The 24128-nt window shown below is 56.9% G+C and overlaps 1 protein-coding gene across 1 annotated transcript in view; it reads right to left on the reverse strand.

The window, feature by feature from the left end:
* LOC128823322 (mucin-3B-like) overlaps positions 1-3729 on the reverse strand; it is a 4045-nt gene extending 316 nt beyond the window's left edge. The window contains exons 1-6 of the mRNA XM_054005563.1: positions 3633-3729; positions 3343-3508; positions 1830-1991; positions 1475-1569; positions 1230-1288; positions 1-881 (exon numbers count right to left, since the gene is read on the reverse strand). The exon at positions 1-881 is cut by the window's left edge and continues 316 nt beyond it. Of these exons, the coding sequence (XP_053861538.1) occupies positions 843-881; positions 1230-1288; positions 1475-1569; positions 1830-1991; positions 3343-3508; positions 3633-3729 (618 nt within the window). The 3' untranslated portion in view covers positions 1-842. The remainder of the gene's footprint in view (positions 882-1229; positions 1289-1474; positions 1570-1829; positions 1992-3342; positions 3509-3632) is intronic.
* Positions 3730-24128: the final 20399 nt, after the last annotated feature.

Here is a 24128-nt window from a genome sequence, read left to right on the forward strand (position 1 = left end):
TAGGCCAGTGTCCTTTGTTCCTGTGAGGCTGGGCTGGGTTTGTCCCATACGTGCCCTGATGAGGTGTGAACTGCCCCTCTGCTCCTGGAGAGTTTTTGCCTGGGCTTGTTTTAAGCCATGAGGACACGTTTTCACCCTTAGAACTATATACATGAAATTATAACCTATAACATTACTATAATAACGATGTTCAGTGAATCACGAGCCTTCCAAAGACACCAGACATGACAAACTTTGCACTGGACACCACAGAATCATTTTACAAGGATGAACAGGGGGTGCTGGGTGTTCCCATGAGGTACAGAGTGTCACAAAAATCACCTCTCTGCCCCTATTTGACATTCCCCCATTTATGTATCCCAGGATGGCATTAGCTTCTGCTACGGCTGCGGCTACTGCTACAAATAATACTACCACCACGAAAAAGGTTAATAATTTATTGCAGGGGGGGCCCATTTGAGCAGGTTTGGGTTAAAGTGCTTTGTAGACATGGCCTGGCTGCTGTGCCCAAATATCCTATTGCACTAAACAGAGCGGGTGGGATGGGTGCGGAATCCGACGTGTCCCCCGCAAGGCGCATGAACTGTTCCTTCACATGGAGGTAATGACAGCAGCGTCAGTGGGTTATGCCAGATTTACACCGGGGCCAGAGGGGGGGAGGACGCACGTACAGGCCCCTTCCCTCTCCATCTCCAGCAGCTGCTCTATCAACCGATTCTGCCCCCTTCCCCTAGGGGTGGGGGCCCTAGATCCATGGGGCCTGGCGGCTGGACTGGGCCTGGGCTATTCACAGTGCCCTGAACGGGGCCCCCTCGCACCGCCCGGGCGGGGCCGCGACTGGGTCAGGGGCTGCTCACGAGCTTCGGCCTCCGGATGTGCATCTGGGCAGGGAAAAGAGGGGCCATGAGCTCAAGGAGCAGATGCTGGCCCCCAAGGGGCTGCCCTCCCCCACATCAGGCATCTCCCAGCCCCCTGTACCCTCTCCCCCCATCACACACCTCCCCTCCCCCAGCCCCCTCCACACCCACACCGGGCACCTCCCCTCTCACAACCCCACATCCCTTCCCCAGGTACCTCCCCTCTCCCCACCACCCCCCTTGCTCCCCTCCCAGGATGCCAGGTGGGGGAGAAGTGGCACCACCCAGTGGCTGTTTGATGGCAGCGTCCCCCAGGCCTGGTGCAGAGCCAAGGATGGGGAGTGGCCAGGGGCCAGCGCCAAGGGCACCTACTGGGATGGCGGGGTCCACGGCCGAGAGATGAGGGCTGAAGGTCCCTCTGCTGCCGCTCCCTGTGGATCCAGAAGGGAACCAGAGTCAGAAAGGGGGAGACGGAGGGGGCTGCCCCAGCATCACGTCCCCCACACCTGCCATGAGCTGCACCAGTTTCAGCATCACCCTGGGCCTCGCCAGCCTCACTGGGGCGTTGCCTGGGGCTGGAGAGTCCAACTCACTGGGCTGGGGTGACTGGGCCTTACCATTGTACGAGGCTCCGTCGTTCTTGATGATGATGCCCCCAGAGATGCTCATTTCCTCCTCGTAATCCTCTGGCTGCTCAACAGAGCTGTCCAGGCTGTGGGGGAAAGCACCGGCCAGGTCCGTGAGCAACCCGGGGCAAAGAGACACTGGCATCTGCCCGCCTGAGACTGCACCCCTGGGGGCCACCCCAACAGAAAAATAGAGGATCCTTCTCTGCCCTCCTCTGGCCCCCAGCCCTCCCCTGCTCTAACCCACCAGCCCCCACTCCCCTCCCAGAGCCGAGGAGAGAACCCAGGAGTCCTGGCTCCCAGCCCCCCTGCTCTAACCCACCTGGTGTGCACCTGGCCCCTTTACCTGGCTTTGGACCCCCCATTCCTGGCTCTGACCAGGAAGGCGGCGAGGACAATGCCGGCAATGAACAGGATGACCAGGGGAACAGCCATGCCCACGCCCACCTTACTGACACGGGTTTGGCAGCGATCGTCCGGGTACCAGAACACATCCATGTTGGCACAGCTGTGGGGAGAGAGAAGCGGGGGGTGAGGATGACTCTCACCCCTGCTGGCCCTTCACTGGGGCTCCCCTGTCCCCTCCCTCCAGCCCTTCCCTGGGCTCCTCCATGCACCTTCCCCAGCTCCTCTCCCTGGGGCCCCGCTCACCAGCCCCTTCCCTGCTGCTCCCCACCCCTCTCCAGGCTCAGCGTTAGGGTATGGGTTAAGAGTCAAAGATCAGGATTAGGATGAGGGTGAAGGTCAGGGTGAGGGTTAGGATTAGGGGTTAGGGTTAAGGTTAAGTGTTAGTATTAAGGGTTTAGGGTGAGATTAGGGTTAGGTTAAGGGTTAGAGTTAAGGGTTAAGGGATACAGTTAAGGATTATGGTTAAGGGTTTAAGGTGAGGGTGAGGATTAGGGTTAGGGTTGGGTTTAGGGTTAGCTTAAGGGATAGGGTGAAGGGTTAGAGTTACGGGTTAGGGTAAGAGTTTGGGTTATGGGTTAAGGGTTAAGAATTAAGGGTGAGGATTAGGGTTAGGGTTGGGTTTAGAGTTAGGTTAAGGGATAGGGTGAAGGGTTAGAGTTTAGGGTTTAGGGTTAAGGGTTAGAGTTATGGGTTAGGTGAGGGTTTGGGTTAAGGGTTAAGAATTAAGGGTGAGGGTTAGGGTTAAGGTTAAGAATTTAGGGGCAGGGTTAAAAGTTAAGCATTAGGATTGAGGGATCCGGTTTAGGGTGAGGATTAGGGTCAGGGTTGGGTTTAGGGTTAAGGGTGAGTGGTTTGGGGGTTAGGATTAGGGTCAGAGTCAGTGTATAGGCGCTGAAGGCCCCCCAAGACAGGGCAGCCCATCTAGGGCAGGCTCTGAGGAAGCCAGGCAAGCCCATGTTGATGGCCAAGTGCCCCCGGGAGCAGGGCCGGCTTTAGGCCAATTCCACCAATTCCCCCGAATCGGGCCCCGTGACTAAGAGGGCCCCGCGCCCAGTGGCAGGGCTGCCGGGGTGGGGGCAAGTGGCCGAGAATCCCTTCCCTGGCTAGAGGCTCCTTTTTAATTTTTACTCACCTGGCGGCGCTCCGGGTCTTCGGTGGCACTTCAGCGGCGGGTCCTTCACTCGCTCTGGGTCTTCAGCAGCACTTCGGCAGCAGGTCCTTCAGTGCCACCAAAGACCCAGAGCGAGTGAAGGACAAACCGCCGAAGACTAAGAGTGCCGCCCGGTGAGTACAAGCCCTGCATGTTTTTTTACGTGTTTTTTTTTTTTTCCCAGTCATCCCTGCCGGGGCCCCGTCAAAACTGTTTGAATCGGGCCCCGCACTTCCTAAAGCCGGCTCTGCCCGGGAGTGGCTGGCATCCTTCACACCCCAGGCCAGCTGGGCACACTCACGCGCACTGGGGCCCGGAGATCTTCAGCTGGCACTGCCCATAGTTGCAGTTCAGGAAATCTGGCAGGTCCTGGGAGCACCTGGTGAGGCAGGTCAGGGTGCCCTTCTCGGTGATGTAGGGGTAGTAGTACTGGGCGAAGTTCTGGGGGACGCTCTGCCTGCAGGTATCTGATGGGGGAAAAGAAGGGTCAGCGAGAGGCTGAGTGGGGTCAGCCTGCCCTAGAGCCATTGGCGGGGGCAGGCTGATGGCTAACGAGGCAGCCGCGCATCGCCAGGAGTTCGGGTCACCCACCTGCAGCCGAAAAATTTGTGGTGGCATTTTTGAGGACTGGGTTGGGTGGAGCCACGAAGCAGAGCTTTTCTAGAGATGGAGGCAAGAGGGCATTCATCATTCATTAGCAATCATCGGCTAGTCGTTAATAAGGGTCTACAGCACCACAGCAGACTGAAAGCCCAGCTGAGATCGGGCCCCCACAACTGAGATCAGGGCCCCCCATTGTGCCGGGCATTGTCCAGACTTTCACCCAGACTGGGAGGAGAGGGGACCCAGGCCATACAATGGGGGTCACAGGGAGGGGGCCCTTGACTGTGTGAATATGGCCCGGGGGGGACACAGGTCTGCCCCTTCCCATCCCATCACCTCCCCATTGCCCTGGGGGGGCCTGTGCCAGGCTGGGAACCGTGGCTTGCTCCTGCAGCCCCCCAGTGGCACCGGAGCCAGTGACCACCAGAGGGAGGTGCTCAGGGTTGCTTCTCTCACCCTGCGTGGGAGAGGGGCCGGACCCCTGCCGCCTACCTGTGCAGTCCCCCGTAGTTGTGTTGATGACCTCCAGCTGCTTCACCACCTGCTTGGTGACGGACTGCAATGTGTTGTCGAGTTCATTGCTCAGGGGGGCCTCGATGATCACGCTGTGGTCAACCACAATACTGCCCTGCCTGGGGGACAAAGCCGGGAGCTGGTGGTTAGAGCAGGGGGGCTGCTAGACAGGACTCCTGGGTTCTCTCCCCAGCTCTGGGAGGGGAGGGGGGGCTGGTGGGTCAGAGCAGGGGGGGCTGGGAGCCAGGACGCCTGGGTTCTCTCCCCGGCTCTGGGAGGGGAGTGGGAGCTGGTGGTTAGAGCAGGGGGGCTGCTAGACAGGACTCCTGGGTTCTCTCCCTGGCTCTGGGAGGGGAGTGGGGGCTGGTGGGTCAGAGCAGGGGGAGCTGGGAGCCAGGACTCCTGGGTTCTCTCCCCGGCTCTGGGAGGGGAGTGGGGGCTGGTGGGTTAGAGCAGGGGGGCTGGGAGCCAGGACTCCTGGGTTCTCTCCCCGGCTCTGGGAGGGGAGTGGGGGCTGGTGGGTTAGAGCAGGGGGGCTGGGAGCCAGGACTCCTGGGTTCTCTCCCTGGCTCTGGGAGGGGAGTGGGGGCTGGTGGGTCAGAGCATGGGGGGCTGGGAGCCAGGACTCCTGGGTTCTCTCCCCGGCTCTGGGAGGGGAGTGGGGGCTGGTGGGTTAGAGCAGGGCGGGCTGGGAGCCAGGACTCCTGGGTTCTCTCCCCAGCTCTGGGAGGGGAGTGGGGGCTGGTGGGTCAGAGCAGGGCGGGCTGGGAGCCAGGACTCCTGGGTTCTCTCCCCAGCTCTGGGAGGGGAATGGGGGCTGGTGGGTTAGAGCAGGGCGGGCTGGGAGCCAGGACTCCTGGGTTCTCTCCACAGCACTGCAATTCTCACCCCTGAGTTAGTTGCCCATAAAACGAAGGGGAGGGGAGCTGCCTCAGCTAGTCAGGGCAGTGACCCACTGCTCCCAGGCAGATAGCGCCTGCCTCGGGGCTGCCGGTGGCACCCGGCTTGGCCGTGTGATTCAGAGCCCTCTGTACAGAGATGCTGCTGGAGGAACCCGGCTTTATCTGGGGGGAGCGCCCTCTCCAGGGGGCACCCTGCCTGACATGCAGGGGAATAGTTAGCCCATGTTGCACACTAACACCCCGGCAGGCGCAGGCCAAAGGAAGGTCCGAGGGTCACACATTCTTGTGACCAGCCGGGAATGCAGCAGCTCTGCCCAGCCCACGAGCTTCAGGGTCTGGCAGCCTCGGGAACTGACACTCCCAGGCCTGTCACGGGGTAGGTTTCTGTGGAGGACGAGGGCCGAGAGGGCCTTCACGGAGGGGTCATGTTAGTGTTTACCCACAGCAGACCAGCCCCTGGGCCAGAGCGGGAGGTGCAGGGTCCAGTCCCAGTCCTGCTCATGCTCTTGTTATTTCAAAGCCGTGCCGCAGAGGTGCCAAACCTGGGCCCCTTCCTTGTTCTGAGCGTCCGACGCCTAGCGAACAGCGGTGCAGTCTGGGAGCGGGGCAATGGGGGCAGCTTAGTTTCTGGGCAGACACTCACCTCAGCGCCAGGATGACAACGCCTTGGTACCCAGTCACGGTCTTGTACACTATATTCATCTGCAAGGCAAAAAAAATCCCCCCACATTCCTGCATAAAACGGGCAAGAGCAACTGACAGCAGCAGTAAGAGGGCAGAATAAATATTTCCCTGCCCCTGGGCCTCACCTGCACTTCGAATTTCTCCTCGAATTCCATATACACTGGAGAGGATTTATTGTTCAGCTCCTCCGTGAAGTTCTGGTTGACGACCTTCACTTGAACGTTCACCTCAGCCTTGACTGTACCTGAAACAGCCGCAGAAACCCTTACAGTCATCACACGTCTAGCGCCATAACCCGCCCCAGCCCCCTGCTTGCACCGGCACTTCCTTTCTAACTCCGCATCGCAGCCTGAGGGCAACCCGGCCCACCGATGGCCGCCCATTGATCCTTGGCCTTTGCCCTGTAGGCATCAGTGAATAGGGATGCAGAAGATGAGCACTGCTACATGCCGCATTGTCCCCTTCCTGTTCCTTGCTCCCCCTGGCTGGGGCCTGCCTTGGGAAAAGCACTTTGAGATCTGGCCGTGAAGAGCCCACCCAGAGCCAGGCGTTCAGTCACTGGGGCGCATGTCACCCCAAAAGGAAAAGGCTACACTTACTCACGTTGGTGGCTATAACATCGTTGGCAAACTGGCAGAGTGGCCCGTAGAATTCACTTTTGCAGATGCATTTCTTGCCATCGTCAGTTCCCCCATTCAGGCAATTGACTGGAAGAGATTCCTGAGTGTGAGGTGGGTCTCTGTCCCCCCACATAAAAAACCTGCACCCCCCCCACCCCCCACTGGGACTCAGACATTCAGGCAGATGGCACCGGGTGCTGTCACCACGTGCTGGCAGGGACACTGGTGCTGGGCCGAAGGTTTGGAAGCGCCTGTGTGATGTCAGCACCTACGTCCTAGTGACTTGCAATGAGTGGATCATGGGGTTTAAATTCCTTCCTAAAGGGCTCTTGAATTCAGCAGAGAAAGGCAGAGGAACCAAGGGCTGGACACTGAAGCCTGACACACTCCAAAGGGAAATATGGCACTGACGTTTAATGGCGTGGGGGATCGGACATTGGACCGAACTTCCCCAGGCAAGCTACTGGGGTCAATACAGGGGTAACTGGGGGAGATTGTTCCCAAACATCTGGTGCAGCCCCCACCCATGTCTCTTCTTTCGCCCAGGGAACCAAATTCCCCCATTCGCCCTGTTGGCCTGGGGAATAGCCCTCTCATCTCATTGCTGGCCCTGCTGCATGGTCCAGCTGGAATTCTACGGGCACCCACCAGGAGCATCCCCGGAGAGTGCACTGCAGCCAGAGAGCCGCTCTGGGGCGTCCGTCTGTTCCTCTGGGGAGGGTTAATACACGCCCTGCCTGCGAGCACTTGGCGGTCGGCATCTCCGCCTGGTTTCCCATGAGTGTATGATTGGCAGCAGGTTACCATGTTCATAAGGAGTCTTTTGAAAATTACTGTGGGTGCCATAGAAGTTAATGAGCTGTCGTGGACAGTGGTACCAGGGACATCTCAGAAGTCAATCAACAAAACTTACCATCCATCCATCCATCCATCCATCCATCCATCCATCCATCCATCCAGTACTGGTATTAATCTCCCCCATTATGAGAAGGTCTGTCCACCAACCCACCTCTCCAGCCCGTTTCTGTCTCAGGCTGGGTTCTGGTGGGCACCACACCATAAGTGACATAGCAGAGACATGCTACATGGGTAGATACACTGGTTTGGTGGGGAACACGCAGCAGGGACAATGCTACTGCTGCTAAACCATGTTACCCTTTCGGCACAGGGGATACACCTGGGAAAATGCATGACCATGGCAACCACTAACGCCAGATACTGAAAGTGGGGTCTCAAAATGTTGCATGACTCACGTGCAGGCCTAGCTGTAGAGATGGAAGGCTTGGGTTTTGTGGTCCAGGTGGTGGTGGCTGGGGTTGTGGTCGTTGCCAACGTGGGCACAGCAGTCGAGGTAGGGGGTGGGCTGGTTTCCACCAGGGTGGTGGAACTGGCAGCTGTGGTTGTGCTGGTTTCCACCGGGGCCATGGTGGTGGCGGCCGGGGACGTGGTGGTTTCCATTGGGGTGGTGGCGGTGGCAGCCGGAGTAGTGCCGGTGTCGACCGGAGTCATGGCGGTGGCGTCTGCGGTCATGCCGGTTTCTACCGGGGTCGTGGCGCTGGCAGCTGGGGTGCTGCCAGTTTCCACCGGGGTGGTGGTGGTGGCGGCCGAGGTCATGCCCGTTTCAACCGGTGTGGTGACGGTGGCGGACAGAGTGGTGGCGGTGGCAGCCGTGGTGGTGCTGGTTTCCACCGGGGTCATGTCACTGGCAGCCAGGGTCGTGCCGGTTTCCACTGGGGTCGTGGCGCTGGCGGCCGGGGTGGTGCCGGTTTCCAACGGGGTCGTGGTGCTGGCGGCTGGAGTGGTGCCGGTTTCCACTGGGGTCGTGGCGCTGGCGGCCGGGGTGGTGCCGGTTTCCACCATTGTCGTGGCGCTGGTGACTGGGGTCGTGCCGGTTTCCATCGGGGAAGTGGCCGTGGCAGCTGAGTTGGTGCCCGATTCCACGGGGGTGGTGCTGGTGGCGGCCGAAGTCATGCCCGTTTCAACCGGGGTGGTGCCGGTGGTGGCTGGAGTGGTGGCGGTGGGGGCCGGGGTGGTGCCGGTTTCCACCGGGGTCGTGGCACTGGCAGCCAGGGTCGTGCCGGTTTCCACCGGGGTCGTGGCGCTGGTGGCTGGAGTGGTGCCGGTTTCCACTGGGGTCATGTCGCTGCTGACTGGAGTCATGCCAGTTTCCACCAGGGTCGTGGCACTGGCAGCCAGGGTCGTGCCGGTTTCCACTGGGGTCATGGCACTCGTGGCCGGGGTGGTGCCGGTTTCCACCAGGGTGGTGGTGTTGGCAGCTGGGGTGCTGCCGGTTTCCACCGGAGTGGTGCTGGTGGCAGCCGAGGTCATGCCCGTTTCAACCTGGGTGGTGTCAGTGGTGGCCGGAGTGGTGGCAGTGGCGGCCAGGGTGGTGCCATTTTCCACCGGGGTTGTAGCACTGGCAGCCAGGGTCGTGCCGGTTTCCAGCGAGGTCATGGCGCTCACGGCCGTGGTGGTGCCGGTTTCCGCCGCGGTCATGGTGCTGGCAGCTGGGGTGCTGCCGGTTTCCACCGGGGTGGTGGTGGTGGCAGCCGAGGTCATGCCCGTTTCAACCGGTGTGGTGACAGTGGTGGCCGGAGTGGTGGCGGTGGCAGCCGGGGTGGTGCCGGTTTCCAACGGTGTCGTGGTGCTGGCAGCCAGGGTCGTTCTGGTTTCCACCGGGGTCGTTGCAGTGGCAGCCAGGGTGGTGCTGGTTTCCACCGGGGTTGTGGTGCTGGTGGCCAGGGTGGTGCTGGTTTCCGCCGGGGTCGTGGTGCTGGCAGCTGGGGTGCTGCCGGTTTCCACCGGGGTGGTGGTGGTGGCGGCCGAGGTCATGCCCATTTCAACCGGTGTGGTGACGGTGGCGGACAGAGTGGTGGCGGTGGCAGCCGTGGTGGTGCCAGTTTCCAACGGTGTCGTGGTGCTGGCAGCCAGGGTGGTGCTGGTTTCCACCGGGGTCGTGGCACTGGCGGACGGGGTGGTGCCGGTTTCCACCGGGGTTGTGGTGCTGGCGGCCGAGGTCGTGCCGGTTTCCACTGGGGTCGTGGCGCTGGCGGACGGGGTGGTGCCGGTTTCCACCGGGGTCGTGGCACTGGCAGCCAGGGTCGTGCCGGTTTCCACTGGGGTCATGGCACTCGTGGCCGGGGTGGTGCCGGTTTCCACCAGGGTGGTAGTGCTGGCAGCTGGGGTGCTGCCGGTTTCCACCGGAGTGGTGCTGGTGGCAGCCGAGGTCATGCCCGTTTCAACCTGGGTGGTGCCAGTGGTGGCCGGAGTGGTGGCAGTGGCGGCCGGGGTGGTGCCAGTTTCCACCGGGGTTGTGGCACTGGCAGCCAGGGTCGTGCCGGTTTCCAGCGAGGTCATGGCGCTCGCGGCCGTGGTGGTGCCGGTTTCTGCCGGGGTCATGGTGCTGGCAGCTGGGGTGTTGCCGCTTTCCACCGGGGTGGTGGTGGTGGCAGCCGAGGTCATGCCCGTTTCAACCGGTGTGGTGACAGTGGTGGCCGGAGTGATGGCGGTGGCAGCCGGGGTGGTGCCGGTTTCCAATGGTGTCGTGGTGCTGGCAGCCAGGGTCGTTCTGGTTTCCACCGGGGTCATTGCGGTGGCAGCCAGGGTGGTGCTGGTTTCCACCGGGGTTGTGGTGCTGGTGGCCAGGGTGGTGCTGGTTTCTGCCGGGGTCGTGGTGCTGGCAGCTGGGGTGCTGCCGGTTTCCACCGGGGTGGTGGTGGTGGCGGCCGAGGTCATGCCCGTTTCAACCGGTGTGGTGACGGTGGCAGACAGAGTGGTGGCGGTGGCAGCCGTGGTGGTGCCAGTTTCCAACGGTGTCGTGGTGCTGGCAGCCAGGGTGGTGCTGGTTTCCACCGGGGTCATGGCATTGGCAGCCAGGGTCGTGCCGGTTTCCACTGGGGTCGTGGCGCTGGCGGCCGGGGTGGTGCCAGTTTCCACCGGGGTCATGGCGCTGGCGGCCGGGGTGGTGCCGGTTTCCACCGGGGTCGTGGCGCTGGCGGACAGGGTGGTGCCGGTTTCCACCGGGGTCGTGGTGCTGGCGGCCGGGGTGGTGCCGGTTTCCACCAGTGTCGTGGCGCTGGTGACTGGGGTCGTGCCGGTTTCCATCGGGGAAGTGGCGGTGGCAGCTGAGTTGGTGCCCGATTCCACGGGGGTGGTGCTGGTGGCGGCCGAGGTCATGCCCGTTTCAACCGGGGTGGTGCCAGTGGCAGCCGGAGTGGTGTCGGTGGCGGCCGGGGTGGTGCCAGTTTCCACCGGGGTCGTGCCGCTGGCAGCCAGGGTCGTGCCGGTTTCCACTGGGGTCATGGCGCTCGTGGCCAGGGTGGTGCCGGTTTCCACCAGGGTGGTAGTGCTGGCAGCTGGGGTGCTGCCGGTTTCCACCGGAGTGGTGCTGGTGGCAGCCGAGGTCATGCCCGTTTCAACCTGGGTGGTGCCAGTGGTGGCCGGAGTGGTGGCAGTGGCGGCCGGGGTGGTGCCAGTTTCCACCGGGGTCGTGGCACTGGCAGCCAGGGTCGTGCCGGTTTCCAGCGAGGTCGTGGCGCTCGCGGCCGTGGTGGTGCCGGTTTCCGCCGGGGTCATGGTGCTGGCAGCTGGGGTGCTGCCGGTTTCCACCGGGGTGGTGGTGGTGGCGGCCGAGGTAATGCCCGTTTCAACCGGTGTGGTGACGGTGGCGGACGGAGTGGTGGCGGTGGCAGCCGTGGTGGTGCCAGTTTCCAACGGTGTCGTGGTGCTGGCAGCCAGGGTGGTGCTGGTTTCCACCGGGGTCGTGGCACTGGCAGCCAGGGTCGTGCCGGTTTCCACCGGGGTCGTGGCACTGGCGGCTGGAGTGGTGCCGGTTTCCACCTGGGAAGTGGCGGTGGCAGCTGAGGTGGTGCCTGATTCCACTGCGGTGGTGCTGGTGGCGGCCGAGGTCATGCCCGTTTCAACCGGGGTGGTGCCAGTGGCAGCCGGAGTGGTGTCGGTGGCGGCCGGGGTGGTGCCAGTTTCCACCGGGGTCGTGCCACTGGCAGCCAGGGTCGTGCCGGTTTCCACCGGGGTGGTGGTGCTGGCAGTTGGGGTGCTGCCGGTTTCCACCGGGGTGGTGCTGGTGGCAGCCGAGGTCATGCCCGTTTCAACCTGGATGGTGCTAGTGGTGGCCGGAGTGGTGGCAGTGGCGGCCGGGGTGGTGCCAGTTTCCACCGGGGTCGTGGCACTGGAAGCCAGGGTCGTGCCGGTTTCCACCGGGATCGTGGTGCTGGCGGCTGGAATGGTGCCGGTTTCCACCGGGGTCGTGGCGCTGGTGGCTGAGGTGGTGCTGGTTTCCACATAGGTCACAGTCATGGTGGTTGCAGTTGCTGTGGGTAGATACATGGAGATTGTGGTCAAGAATATATTTTTTTCTGTCAGCTCCATAGGAGGGGTAGATAGATGGGGTATATGGGGATAGACAGAGTACGAGAGAGGGGATGCATGGGGCTGGATAGATAATTGAATCGTGCCAGCTCTGCTGTGGTTGAAGTGGAGAACCCTGTTCTGGGAAGGGTTGACTCTTCTAAGTGCTCTAAGATTCTCATGCTTATTTGGAATGTCTTGAACTTTGGTGTGCATCATGGGAACCTGAGATCAGGTTACTGAACCAAATTTGGGATAATTTGAGCAAGAGGTTCCCTAGATACAGCCCTGCCCCAATCAAAAACAGTGTTTCATAATATCCCTTGAGTCTATCAAGGTTTTCTTTCATGCTTACCTGAGACACAAACCGCAGCTGAACTCAGTCACTCAATATTTGTGTGTGTCTCTTGACGGGTGAGATTACATGGCAATTTTTGACACAAATTATTGTGGAATTTTTTGGTGACAAATCTAACTTCTAAATATTTCAGCTGGGAACTGCCACCACGCTGCCTTATGGACATTTTAGTTCAGGCACCTCATGTCCCCACCTTTTCTCTACTGGCTGGGCTGCCTGCCTAGACTACATCTCCCATGATGCACTGTGACAGTTTTGCCAGATGAGAAATCCTGGTGCATCATGGGAGATGACATCCCACTAGGAAGCCCAGTCTGCAGAGGAGAAGGAAGGTGTGAGACACCCAAACTTCAGCGTCCATGAGCCACCTCGGCACCATTTCCAAATAGAAATATTTCCATTTTGGGGCGCTTGATTTATTTTTATGAGAAGTTGAAATTTCCTGTTGGAAAGCCCAACTAACCTGTGGAACTCATCGCCAGGGGATGTTGTGAATGACAAAAGTATAACAGAGGAGAACTGGATAAGTCCATGGATGACAGGACCATGCTAGTCAAGATGGCCAAGGATGCAACCCCATGCTCAAGGTGACCCTAAACCTCTGACTGCCAGAAGCCAAGAGTGGAAGACAGCTGATCTCTCCAAAAGTGCCCTGTTCTGTTCACTCCCCCTGAAACTCTGGTATGGGTAACTGTTGGATGACAGGATACTGGGCAAGATGGACTTTTGGTCTGACCTAGTACAGCCTGTGACGAACTGGGCCTGTTCTCACTGTGGTCTGTGAATGCTGACAGGGGAGTGTGGCTGGAATAGTCTGCATTGCGGGATGGTAGACTGCCCGAGGGCTCATACCTGAGTGTGTAACATGAGAACCCAGGAAGAGGTTGAAGGCCAGGTGATACCTTGGCCCGGGAAACTGAACAAAGGCTGTGGGAGGGGTCGCTGAAGCCAGAGTGGGGGAAGCAGGCTGGAGAGATGGCTCTGACCTCCCAAGGGGGGCTGGGCTGGGATGCCCTGGGACCCCAAGATGGACCTAACTGAGGGGGTCCTGTTGTCTGTGCCTGCAAGACCTGTCTTGGACTGTATTCCTGTCATCCAAATAAACCTTCTGCTTTACTGGCTGGCTGAGAGTCGCAGTGAATCGCAGGAAGCCGGGGGTGCAGGGCCCTGAGTCCCCCGATACTCCGTGACAACTGGTGGCAGCGGCGGGATCTACTGCACCCCGTGGACGGCGCTTCCTGCAGTAAGTGACTGGGGAGCAGTAAAACGAAGGGGGATTGACGGGGACCAGGCCTGCTGAAGAGTGGGAGAGAGACGGTTATTACCCCTGGGAGTGTGTGACCAGCGAGAAGGACTTTTGCAGTAACAGGGTCCCCCGGGGGGATCGCAGCGAGTGGTCCCAGGGGCGGAGGAGTCTGCAGCTCGACCCTGGCAGAGAGGCGGTGACCTCGAGAAGGGCTGGCACACTAGGGGTCCCCCTGGGAACTGTGGGGAGCTGTGAGCACACAGGCCGGTGAGTGGCCAGCAGGAAGATGTATGCCAAGCGGCTTAAGAGCGACCTGGTGGAGCTGTGCAAGCAGAGGCGGCTGCACATTGGGAGGCTCACCAAAGAACAGCTCATTGCCCGGCTGGAGGCAGAAGATCGCGCGAATGAACTGATCCCTGTGTCTCAGGGAAGCAGCCTGGCAAATGCAGCGCAGGCACCAGTGTCTGTCCCAGCTGGGAGTGGTCAGCCGGCTGCTGAGGGCTTCCCGAGACCCCTCCTTCCTATGCCTAGGGGAAGGGTGGGGAGGAGCCCAGCAAATACCGAAGGCACCGTGGCCCCCCCGGCCAGCAGGGGACCCTCCCGGCGAAGCTCGCTGGCCAGCAGAGGATCCTCCCGGCGACGCTCGGCATCTGTGGAGTGGAATTGGCTGGAATGGGAGAAAGAGCTAAAACTGAGAGAGCTGGAGGATCGTGAACGACAGAGACAGCATGAACGGGAGGAGAAAGAGAGACAGCATCAGCGTGAAGAGAGACAGAGACAGCATGAACGGGAGGAGAATGAGAGACAGAGACAGCATGAAGAGAGACAGAGACAGGAGAATGAGAGACAGCGTCAGCATGACCTGGAACTGGCGAGATTGAAGGGCAGCGAACCCCCGGCTGCGGTGAGTGAGGGGGGACCCAGGACTGCACGGAGCTTTGATAAGTGCATCATGGCCCCATACAAGGAGGGGGAGGACATGGATGACTTCCTGGAGGCCTTTGAGACGGCCTGCGAGCTGCACCGGGTTGATCCCGCGGACAGACTCCGGGTCCTTACCCCCTTACTGGACCCCAAAGCCGTGGCATTGTACCGCCAACTGGGAGAGGCAGAGAAAGGGGACTACGAACTATTCAAAAAGGCCCTGCTACGAGAGTTTGGGCTGACTCCTCAGATGTACCGGGAAAGGTTCCGGAGTCAAGATAAAACCCCTGAGATCTCATATCTGCAACTAGCCGCCCGCATGGAAAGATACGCCAGCAAGTGGGCTGGTGGGGCCCAGACGAAGGAGGACCTGATTAAACTGCTGGTACTGGAGCAACTGTATGAGCGGTGCCCATCCAACCTGAGGCTGTGGTTGGTGGACAGAAAGCCAGAGAACCCGCGACACGCAGGGCAGCTGGCTGATGAGTTTGTAAAGAGCCGGTCAGGAGATAGAAGGGAGGAGTCCCAAAGGAACAGTCCCACCACAACGCAGAGAGAGAGTCACCATGGGACCTCCCCGTGGGAAAATACAGAAAAACCCCATCAGAGGGGAACATCCGGCGTCAGGACCATCCGACCCACCCGGGGGGACCCATGGGACATGGGCTGCTACCACTGTGGCCAAAAGGGCCACATACGGGCCCAGTGCCCTAGGCTCAGGGACAGACTGAGGAGACCGAACCCACAGAGGGTTGACTGGGTAGAGACCCAGCCCGGCGAGAGGCAGCATTCCCAGGGAAGGGGGGCTGGCAGAGTACCACCTGCTAAGGAGGGAGGAGAGCTCCAGGCCAGCTCCTCTAGGGGGCTGGATGCTCCAGATTCAGGGTTTTGGTTTATACGGTGGGCGCGGGGCTGTCCCTCCGGAGAGAGTACCTTGTTCCCCTGGAGGTGGATGGGAGGAAGGTCAGTGGATACAGGGATACGGGCGCAGAGGTGACGCTGGCCCGGCCCGAGGTGGTGGCCCCAGATCAGGTGGTGCCCAACACCTACCTGACCCTGACGGGGGTGGGCGGAACACCAGTCAAAGTACCCGTGGCAAGGGTACACCTGAAGTGGGGGGCCAAGGAGGGCCCCAAGGATGTGGGGGTACACCCGTATTTGCCCACTGAGGTATTGATGGGGGGGGACCTGGAGAACTGGCCAAGCAACCCCCAAAAGGCACTGGTTGTGACCTGCAGTCAGAGCCGGCGAGGGGCACTGCGCCCTGGCCTTGGGGGGGGTGCCTTGCCTGAGGCGCAGGACCCTAACCTGGTGGGGAGGGAACGCCTAGGGACACGGCTCAGGGAGGCTGCAGCTTCGGACCCAGCGGGCGAGAAAGAGCAGGTGGCCATCCCTGTCCCAGCTGCTGAGTTCCAGGCCGAGTTACAGAGAGACCCCTCCTTGCGGAAGATAAGGGACCTAGCCGACCTCAATGCGGTACAGACCATGGGACGAGGTGGCCGGAAAAGGTTCCTGTGGGAGAAGGGGTTCCTGTACCGAGAATGGGCTCCCCCAGGGGAAATGGAGTCAGGGGGGATCAGGAGGCAGCTGGTGGTACCCCAGAAGTATCGCCGCCAGCTGCTGTGCCGGGCCCATGACATTCCCCTCTCAGGGCACCAGGGAACCTGGCGTACCCAGCAGAGGCTGCTACGGAGCTTTTACTGGCCTGGGGTCTTTGTTACTGTCCGACAGTACTGCGGATCCTGTGACCCCTGTCAGAGGGGGAGGAAGGCCTGGGACAAGGGGAAAACAGCTTTAGGACCCTTGCCCAGCATAGAGGAGCCTTTCCGGAGGGTGGCCAAGGTTAAAAGGGCGGCTCTAAACCAAGAGAGCCCAAAGCACAGACCTCCAGACTGGAGCACTGGGAGAAGACCACAGCCCAGTTGGAGCCCCAGAGGTATGGGGGTGGGGAAAGGGCACAGGCCGCATAAACCTTCCCACATGCGAACTGCGAGTGCCATCAAGCACCCCCGACCTAAGTGGGGGCGTGAAACTGAAGGGGCCTGGTGTAATTCTCACCAAGGAATGGGAGGGATGCGGGGGCATCCATGGGAACGGGGGTAGGTTCGAACTTCCCCGGGTCACTGGCTAAAGTGACCCTGCTCAGTTCCGTCTCGAAGGGGGGAGAGATGTGACGAACTGGGCCTGTTCTCACTGTGGTCTGTGAATGCCGACAGGGGAGTGTGACTAGGATGGTCTGCATTGCGGGATGGTAGACTTCCCGAGGGCGCATACCTGAGTGTGTAACATGAGAACCCAGGAAGAGGTTGAAGGCCAGGTGATACCTTGGCCCGGGAAACTCAACAAAGGCAGTGGGAGGGGTCGCTGAAGGGGTGTGTGGGAAGCAGGCTGGAGAGATGGCTGGGAGGCAGAGATGGCTCTGACCCCCAAGGGGGCTGTGGGGCCCTGGGACCCCAAGCTGGACCTAACTGAGGGGGTCCCTGTTGTCTGTGCCTGCAAGACCTGTCTTGGACTGTATTCCTGTCATCCAAATAAACCTTCTGCTTTACTGGCTGGCTGTGAGTCATGGTGAATCGCAGGAAGCCGGGGGTGCAGGGCCCTGAGTCCCCCGATACTCCGTGACACAGCCATACTTATGTTGTTAAAGAGACACTTTTCACACACCATAAAAAGTTTTGGTAAAAACCCTATTTGCCATCAAAACCCACTTTCAACTGGAGATTTTCGACCTCACTGGTAGCAGCTGGGCTGATTCAGGGATGTCAATGCCCTTTCCATCAGCATCCCCTGATTGTTCTCTGTCCCAGGAAGACTGATGCCAAGAAAAGGAGCTCAGTTACATTTCCCGGAGTGCCCCTCCTCCATGGGTGCATTGCCACAGTCACCCCCATCAGCCGGGCTCCAAGCCAAGCTCTGCCTCTGTTGCCTAACGAGCGGGTTGATCGTTAGCCTGGCAAAGGGTGGGGCTGGCAGACCTGGCCTCAAGGCAAAGCTCCTGTGATGGGCCAAATTAGCCTAAGAGGTTAAGAAAAACTCAATTTAAGAGGAAAAGTGAACAAAGAAACATGGGCCTTTGGAAAATAAGAATGAGGGGGGAGAGACCTGAGAACAGGCTCCAGATCTTTTCTAAAGAGGACGGGGATCAATCGTTCTCTGTGGCCAATGAAGGCAGGACAAGGTGCAACGGGGTTAATCCGGAGCAGGGCAGAGTTTGGCTGGGTTTTAGGAAACACTATCTCCCTCACAGGGGAGCTCAGCTCCGGAACAGGCGCCACGGGAGGCCAGGGTGTCCCCATCGCTGGAGGGTTTTAAGAACAGGTGGGACAAATGCCCATCAAGGACAGTCTAGGTTTACTTGGTCCTGCCTCAGTGCAGGGGGCTCTCTGGCTCTCTTCCAGCCCTGCATTTCTATCATGCTATGAGTCTATCAGGTTTATGGAAAATAAACCCTGTCAGACTCACCTGATTTCTTTTTTTGATGAGATTACAAGTTGGGTTGCTAAAGGGAATAGGGTTGACCTAATGGACTTAGATGTGGGTTTGACTTGATACCGCACGACATTTTGATGAAAAAGCTAGAACAATATAAAATGAACAGGGCACATATTGAATGGATCCAAAACTGACTAACTGATAGATCTCAAAACGCAACTGTAAATGGGGAATGATCAGCAAACAGGTGTGTTTCTAGTGCAGTCCCACAGGGATCACTTCTTGGCCCTACTCTATTTAACATTTTTATCAATGACCTGGAAGGAAACATAAATCACCACTGATAAAATGTGCAGATGACACAAAACTTGTGAGAGTGGTCAATAAAGAGGAGGACAGAGCACTGATACAGCAATCTAGATTTCCTGGTAAAGTTGGCACAAGCCAACAAAATGTATTTTAAAAAGGCTAATTGTAAATGTACACATCTAGGAACAAAGAACGTAGGCAAGATACAGAGGATGGGGGACTCTGTCCTGGGAAGCAGTGACTCTGAAAAAGATTTGGGAGTCATAGGGGGTAATCAGCCGAATGTGAGCTCCCGGCACAAAACTGTGGCCAAAAAGGCTAATGCAATCCTGGGTTCTGTAAACAGGGGAATCCCCTCTAGGAGCAGAGAGATGATTTTGTATCTGTATTTGGCCCGGGTGTGACCACCACTGGGATACCGTGTCCCATTCTGGTGCCCACAGTTCCAGCAGGGCGGTGATTAAATTGGAGAGGGGCCAGAGAAGAGCCACAAAAATGATTAGAAACCCTGCCTTCAAGTGAGAGACTCATAGAATCATAGAATAGAAGATCAGGGTTGGAAGGGACCTCAGGAGGTATCTAGTCCAATCCCCTGCTCAAAGCAGGACCAATCCCCAACTAAATCATCCCAGCCAGGGCTTTGTCAAGCCTGACCTTAAAAACCTCTAAGGAAGGAGATCCCACCACCTCCCTAGGTAACCCATTCCAGTGTTTCACAACCCTCCTAGTGAAATAGTGTTTCCTAATATCCAACCTGGACCTCCCCCACTGCAACTTGAGACCATTGCTCCTTGTTCTGTCATCTGCCACCACTGAGAACAGCCGAGCTCCATCCTCTTTGGAACCCCCCTTCAGGTAGTTGAAAGCAGCTATCAAATCCCCCCTCCTTCTTCTCTTCTGGAGACTAAACAATCCCAGTTCCCTCAGCCTCTCCTCATAAGTCATGTGCTCCAGACCCCTAATCATTTTTGTTGCCCTCCGCTGGACTCTTTCCAATTTTTCCACATTCTTCTTGTAGTGTGGGGCCCAAAACTGGACACAGTACTCCAGATGAGGCCTCACCAATGTCGAATAGAGGGGAATGATCACGTCCCTCGATCTGCTGGCAATGCCCCTACTTATACATCCCAAAATGCCGTTAGCCTTCTTGGCAACAAGGGCACACTGTCGACTCATATCCAGCTTCTCGTCCGCTGTAACTCCTCGGTCCTTTTCTGCAGAACGGCTACCTAGCCATTCGGTCCCTAGTCTGTAGCAGTGCATGGGATTCTTCCGTCCTAAGTGCAGGACTCTGCACTTGTCCTTGTTGAACCTCATCAGATTTGTTTTGGCCCAATCCGCTAATTTGTCTCGGTCCCTCTGTATCCTGTCCCTACCCTCCAGCGTATCTACCACTTCTCCCAGTTTAGCGTCATCTGCAAACTTGCTGAGGGTGCAGTCCACGCCAGACTCAGGGAGTGCAAAGAGAAGGTGAAGGGGTAACTTGATCACAGCCTATCAGTTCCTATGTGGGGAACAAATATTTCACAATGGGCTCGCCAATCTAGCAGAGGCAGGTCTAACCCGAACCGAGGGCCGGGAGTTGAAGCCAGACAAATCCGGACTGGAAAGAGGTGTCAATTTTTAATGGTGAGAGTCATTAACCCTTGGAACAATTTCCCAGGGTCATGGTGTGTTCTCCACCAGCCACAATTGTTAAATCAAGGTTGGCTGTCTCTCTACTGGCTCTGCTCCAGAAATGACTTGGGGGGCGGGTCTCCGGCCTGGGCACTACGGGGGGTCAGACCACATGATAGCATGGGTCCCATCTGGCCTCGGAAGCTATGAATCAGGAAACCGCTGCTGGGTGCGGTCTGGGGGGGGAACTAGCAGCTGGATCCCCACAGCTGGCGGGGTGGGGAGTCCCGCACTGGGAACCGCCTTGGTGCCAGCAGAGGATGGGGAGAGCCTGTCACGGGCTGAGATCTGGGACTGGCTGGAGGGGAGCAGCGGGGCACACCCGGATCCAGGAAAGGCACTTGCAGGGGGAGACACTGAGGGGGCCATGAAGCTTTGGGGAGACCCCCCCAGCCACACCCCCACCCTGAGAGGATTCAGTGGGACCCCCCGCCCCATCCTCAAATTAGAAACCAAACAAACTTCAGGCGGCCCAGCAGAGCCCGGCCGCTCACCGAACACCCCCCGGGACTGAGCCTCACTCACCTGATGTGATACCCGAGCAGGCGAAGTGGAAGAGGAGGAGGAGGGCAGTAAATTTCCTCATCCTTCCCCACAGAACGCTTTGGTGCAGAGACACAAACGCAGCTAGGCACGCGCCCGAGAGACAGCACGGGCAGGACCAAGTTCAGGTGCAGAGCGGATCCGGCTTTCACCTGTTCACAGCCGCACAGGAACTGAACAGAGAGAACAAGACTCGGGGAATATCAGCAGCCCAGAATGGACCTTTGTCCCTTGGGTCACAGTCTGAGCTCCCTCGAGGATGTTGCAGAGTTAGGACAGGGACAATCATCAGGATGCAATAGCCAAAGGGCAAAGTTAGTAGTATACTGGGAATTTGGCGGACAAGCCCCAGGAACAAGGAAGGAGCTGGCTGCAGGGGTGGGGTGGGTGCCGATAAATAGAGGGAGTGTATGGAGAGAGAGAGAGAGAGAGATAGATAGATAGAGGGGGTGGATGAGGATAGATAGATAGATAGATAGATAGATAGATAGATAGATAGATAGAGGGGGTGGATGAGGATAGATAGATAGATAGATAGATAGATAGATAGATAGATAGATAGATAGATAGATAGAGGGGGTGTGGGGGGATAGATAGATAGATAGATAGATAGATAGATAGATAGATAGATAGAGGGGGTGTGGGGGGATAGATAGATAGATAGATAGATAGATAGATAGATGGGGTGGATGGGATAGATAGATAGATAGATAGATAGATAGATAGATAGATAGAGGGGGTGGATGGGGATAGATAGATAGATAGATAGATAGATAGATAGATAGATAGATAGAGGGGGTGGATGGGGATAGATAGATAGATAGATAGATAGATAGATAGATAGAGGGGGTGTGGGGGGATAGATAGATAGATAGATAGATAGATAGATAGATAGATAGAGGCGGTGGATGGGGATAGATAGATAGATAGATAGATAGATAGATAGATAGATAGATAGATAGATAGATAGATAGATAGATAGATAGATGGGGTGGATGGGATAGATAGATAGATAGTGTTGTGGAAAAATGACCACGCGTTGTGTTTGAATCAGAATCGCCTGAGGCCTTTTTATTTTCATGCATGCATGGGGGGTACCAGTAAACTAGCAATCCCCCTGATTACAGAATCTTGCACAGCTTATATAGCATAAACCCACAATTACATGATACATACTGTCTTATCAGCATTATTGCTATATTTGGAATACATTCTCCATAAAAGGAATATAGCTTAGCAAGCTTTCCTGTTTTTCACAGTCTGCCTTATTGCGGTTTCTAAGCTTTCCTGTTTTTCTCAGTCTGTCCTACTGCGATTTCCAGACTTCTCCAAAACTGTCAATGCAGCACTATGAATCACAGGTCTTATAATTATAGATAGTTCTGCTTTTATACTTTTCCTCTATTCTGCCTCTAAAAACCTTTCACCTACAATAGACTTCACTAATGTTCAGGTCTGAACCAAAGTTCAGGCCCGAGCCAACTAAAGTTTAGGCCCTAGCAAACTTTTTCCTCCACAATCCCCCCTTTGGCGCTTCCAGCGCCACCCTTGGCCTAAACTTCCACATTCATGAGCCCTCTAATTTCTGTCTTTTCCTTTTCTCTTATCTCATCCCAACTTTTATCATAAACCTCATTAACAATCATTAAGGCTACCTGCTCCCTTGCAGTGGGCCTAGCAGAAAAATTACAGGCACAGCAATATCTTTTGCAACAACAATAACAAAAACATAATCCTAAAACAAACAATCCTAATACAATAATCAATCCGCTTATAACAACAACATGGTGTGTCTCGTATACAATTTTGGTTACTGCACACAGCATGTCTCGACTAGTGCACAAGGAAGACAGTCGATAGGCTGTCTGAAAGGCACCTTTTTCTGTTTGATACACATTTTCGAGGATATGAATTTGTCCCTATAAATCAGAAATTTTCTGGACCTTGGGTATCAATGAAAGCAGATTTTGGAAACAGTCTGGTACCAGGGTTGTCCAGTTAAAGGGCATCCCATACCAGAGAGTAGATTGCAAATTTTTATCCAAAGGCCAATAAATAACATGGCTGCCTGCAGTCATAGTGAGGTTAAAATGGGCGTTGTGTGCAATATGGGCCTTAACAAATACAGAGCTGTTATTAACCTGGAAGATCATGACTTCTGTCAGGAGGTTTCCCAGTCCCTTACCTTCCCAGCAAACATTGTCATGAACAGTGACTATTTCCCCTGGTTTAAGTTTACGCATGCATTGAAGCTGTGGGGGTTCCGATGGCCAGAGTGTCCATTGATTTCCCAATCCAAATATTGGGTGTTATTTCAGGGGCACCGACTATAAATCGGCTAGGTAAACCAGGTGGTTTTATTTCCCATATATCTCGGTGAATCACCCAGTCCCAGATGCATCCTCCCCATGGACCAGGCAGGATTCGGTAAGTGGGTGCCCATATCCCTTTAACTGGTCCATACGCCTGGAAGGAGCATTGGGACTGTACACATCTCCACCCTGAAAACCTCCAGGTATGTCTCCATGGCCACAGATCAGATGGTACTCCTGAGGTGTCTGTGAGGGCAGTGGGCCAGGCCTGGTGTTCGAGGTCACTTCGAATGGTTGCTAATTGATCATTCAGAAAAAGCAAACCTACTACAATCGTCAAGCCAAGGTTTGTCAGTTTCAGCCCGGTGACCGAGTAATGGTACTGGTACCCACGGCCGAAAGTAAGCTGTTGGCCCAGTGGCAAGGGTCCTACGAAATAGTTGAACCCGTAGGGGAAGTAAATTACAAGGTGCGACAACCGGGATGTCGAAAACTAGAATAGATATATCATGTCAACCTTCTGCAACCCTGGCATACCTGAGAAGCGTGCACAGTGGTTCGGGAAGACCTACACCCAGGGAACAAAAACCCTGGACAGGTGAGGGTGTCTCCCGATCTAACAACAGCCCAGATGAAAGAGGTAACTGAGATGATAGCCCAATATCAAGATGTATTCTCAACAAAGCCGGGTTGCACAACTGGGACATATCATCACATCGTCACGAACCCTGGGGCCAGAGTAACAATGAGGCCCTACCGGGTGCCAGCAGCCAAAAGGGAGGAAATAAAAGCGGAAGTCAGGAAAATGCTGGAAATGGGGATAATTGAAGAATCTCGCAGTCAGTGGTCCAGCCCAATAGTGTTGGTGCCCAAACCTGATGGCACCACGAGGTTCTGCAATGACTTCCGGTGACTAAATGAGATATCCCAGTTTGATGCCTACCCTATACCCTGCATAGATGAATTAATAGACCATCTGGGGAATTCCCGGTACTTAGCGACCCTAGACTTGACAAAGGGGTACTGGCAGATTCCCCTAGCTGAAGATGCAAAGGAGAAGACAGCGTTCTCTACACCAGAGGGTCTTTTCCAGTATACGGTCCTTCCTTTTGGACTACATGGGGCCCCAGCTACCTTTCAGCACCTCATGGACAAGTTACTACACCCCCATGCCAGCTATGCTGCGGTCTACTTGGATGACGTGGTGATTCATGCCCCAGATTGGGAAACCCACCTGAAGAAGGTGGGGGCGGTCCTTGATACCTTCCGGTGAGCTGGCCTTACGACAAACCCTGTTAAGTGTGCTGTGGGGTTCACAGAGGCCAAATATCTCGGCTACGTGGTAGGAAAAGGTCTCGTGAACCCTCAACTGAACAAGTTAGAGGCCATGACCAATAGTAAGAAGCAGGTCCGAGCATTCCTAGGGGTGGTGGGATATTACCGGCGTTTCATTCCCCATTTTGCCACAAGGGCAAGTCCCCTAACGGACTTAGTGAAGGCCCGTGGTCCAGATCCAGTCAGATGGTCCGACGCAGCAGAGAGGGCATTCGCGGACCTACGGACTGCCCTCTGCAGTAACCCCGTATTGATAGCCCCG

This window comes from Malaclemys terrapin, chromosome 15 (assembly GCF_027887155.1).
Source record: "Malaclemys terrapin pileata isolate rMalTer1 chromosome 15, rMalTer1.hap1, whole genome shotgun sequence".
NCBI lineage: Eukaryota > Metazoa > Chordata > Testudines > Emydidae > Malaclemys > Malaclemys terrapin.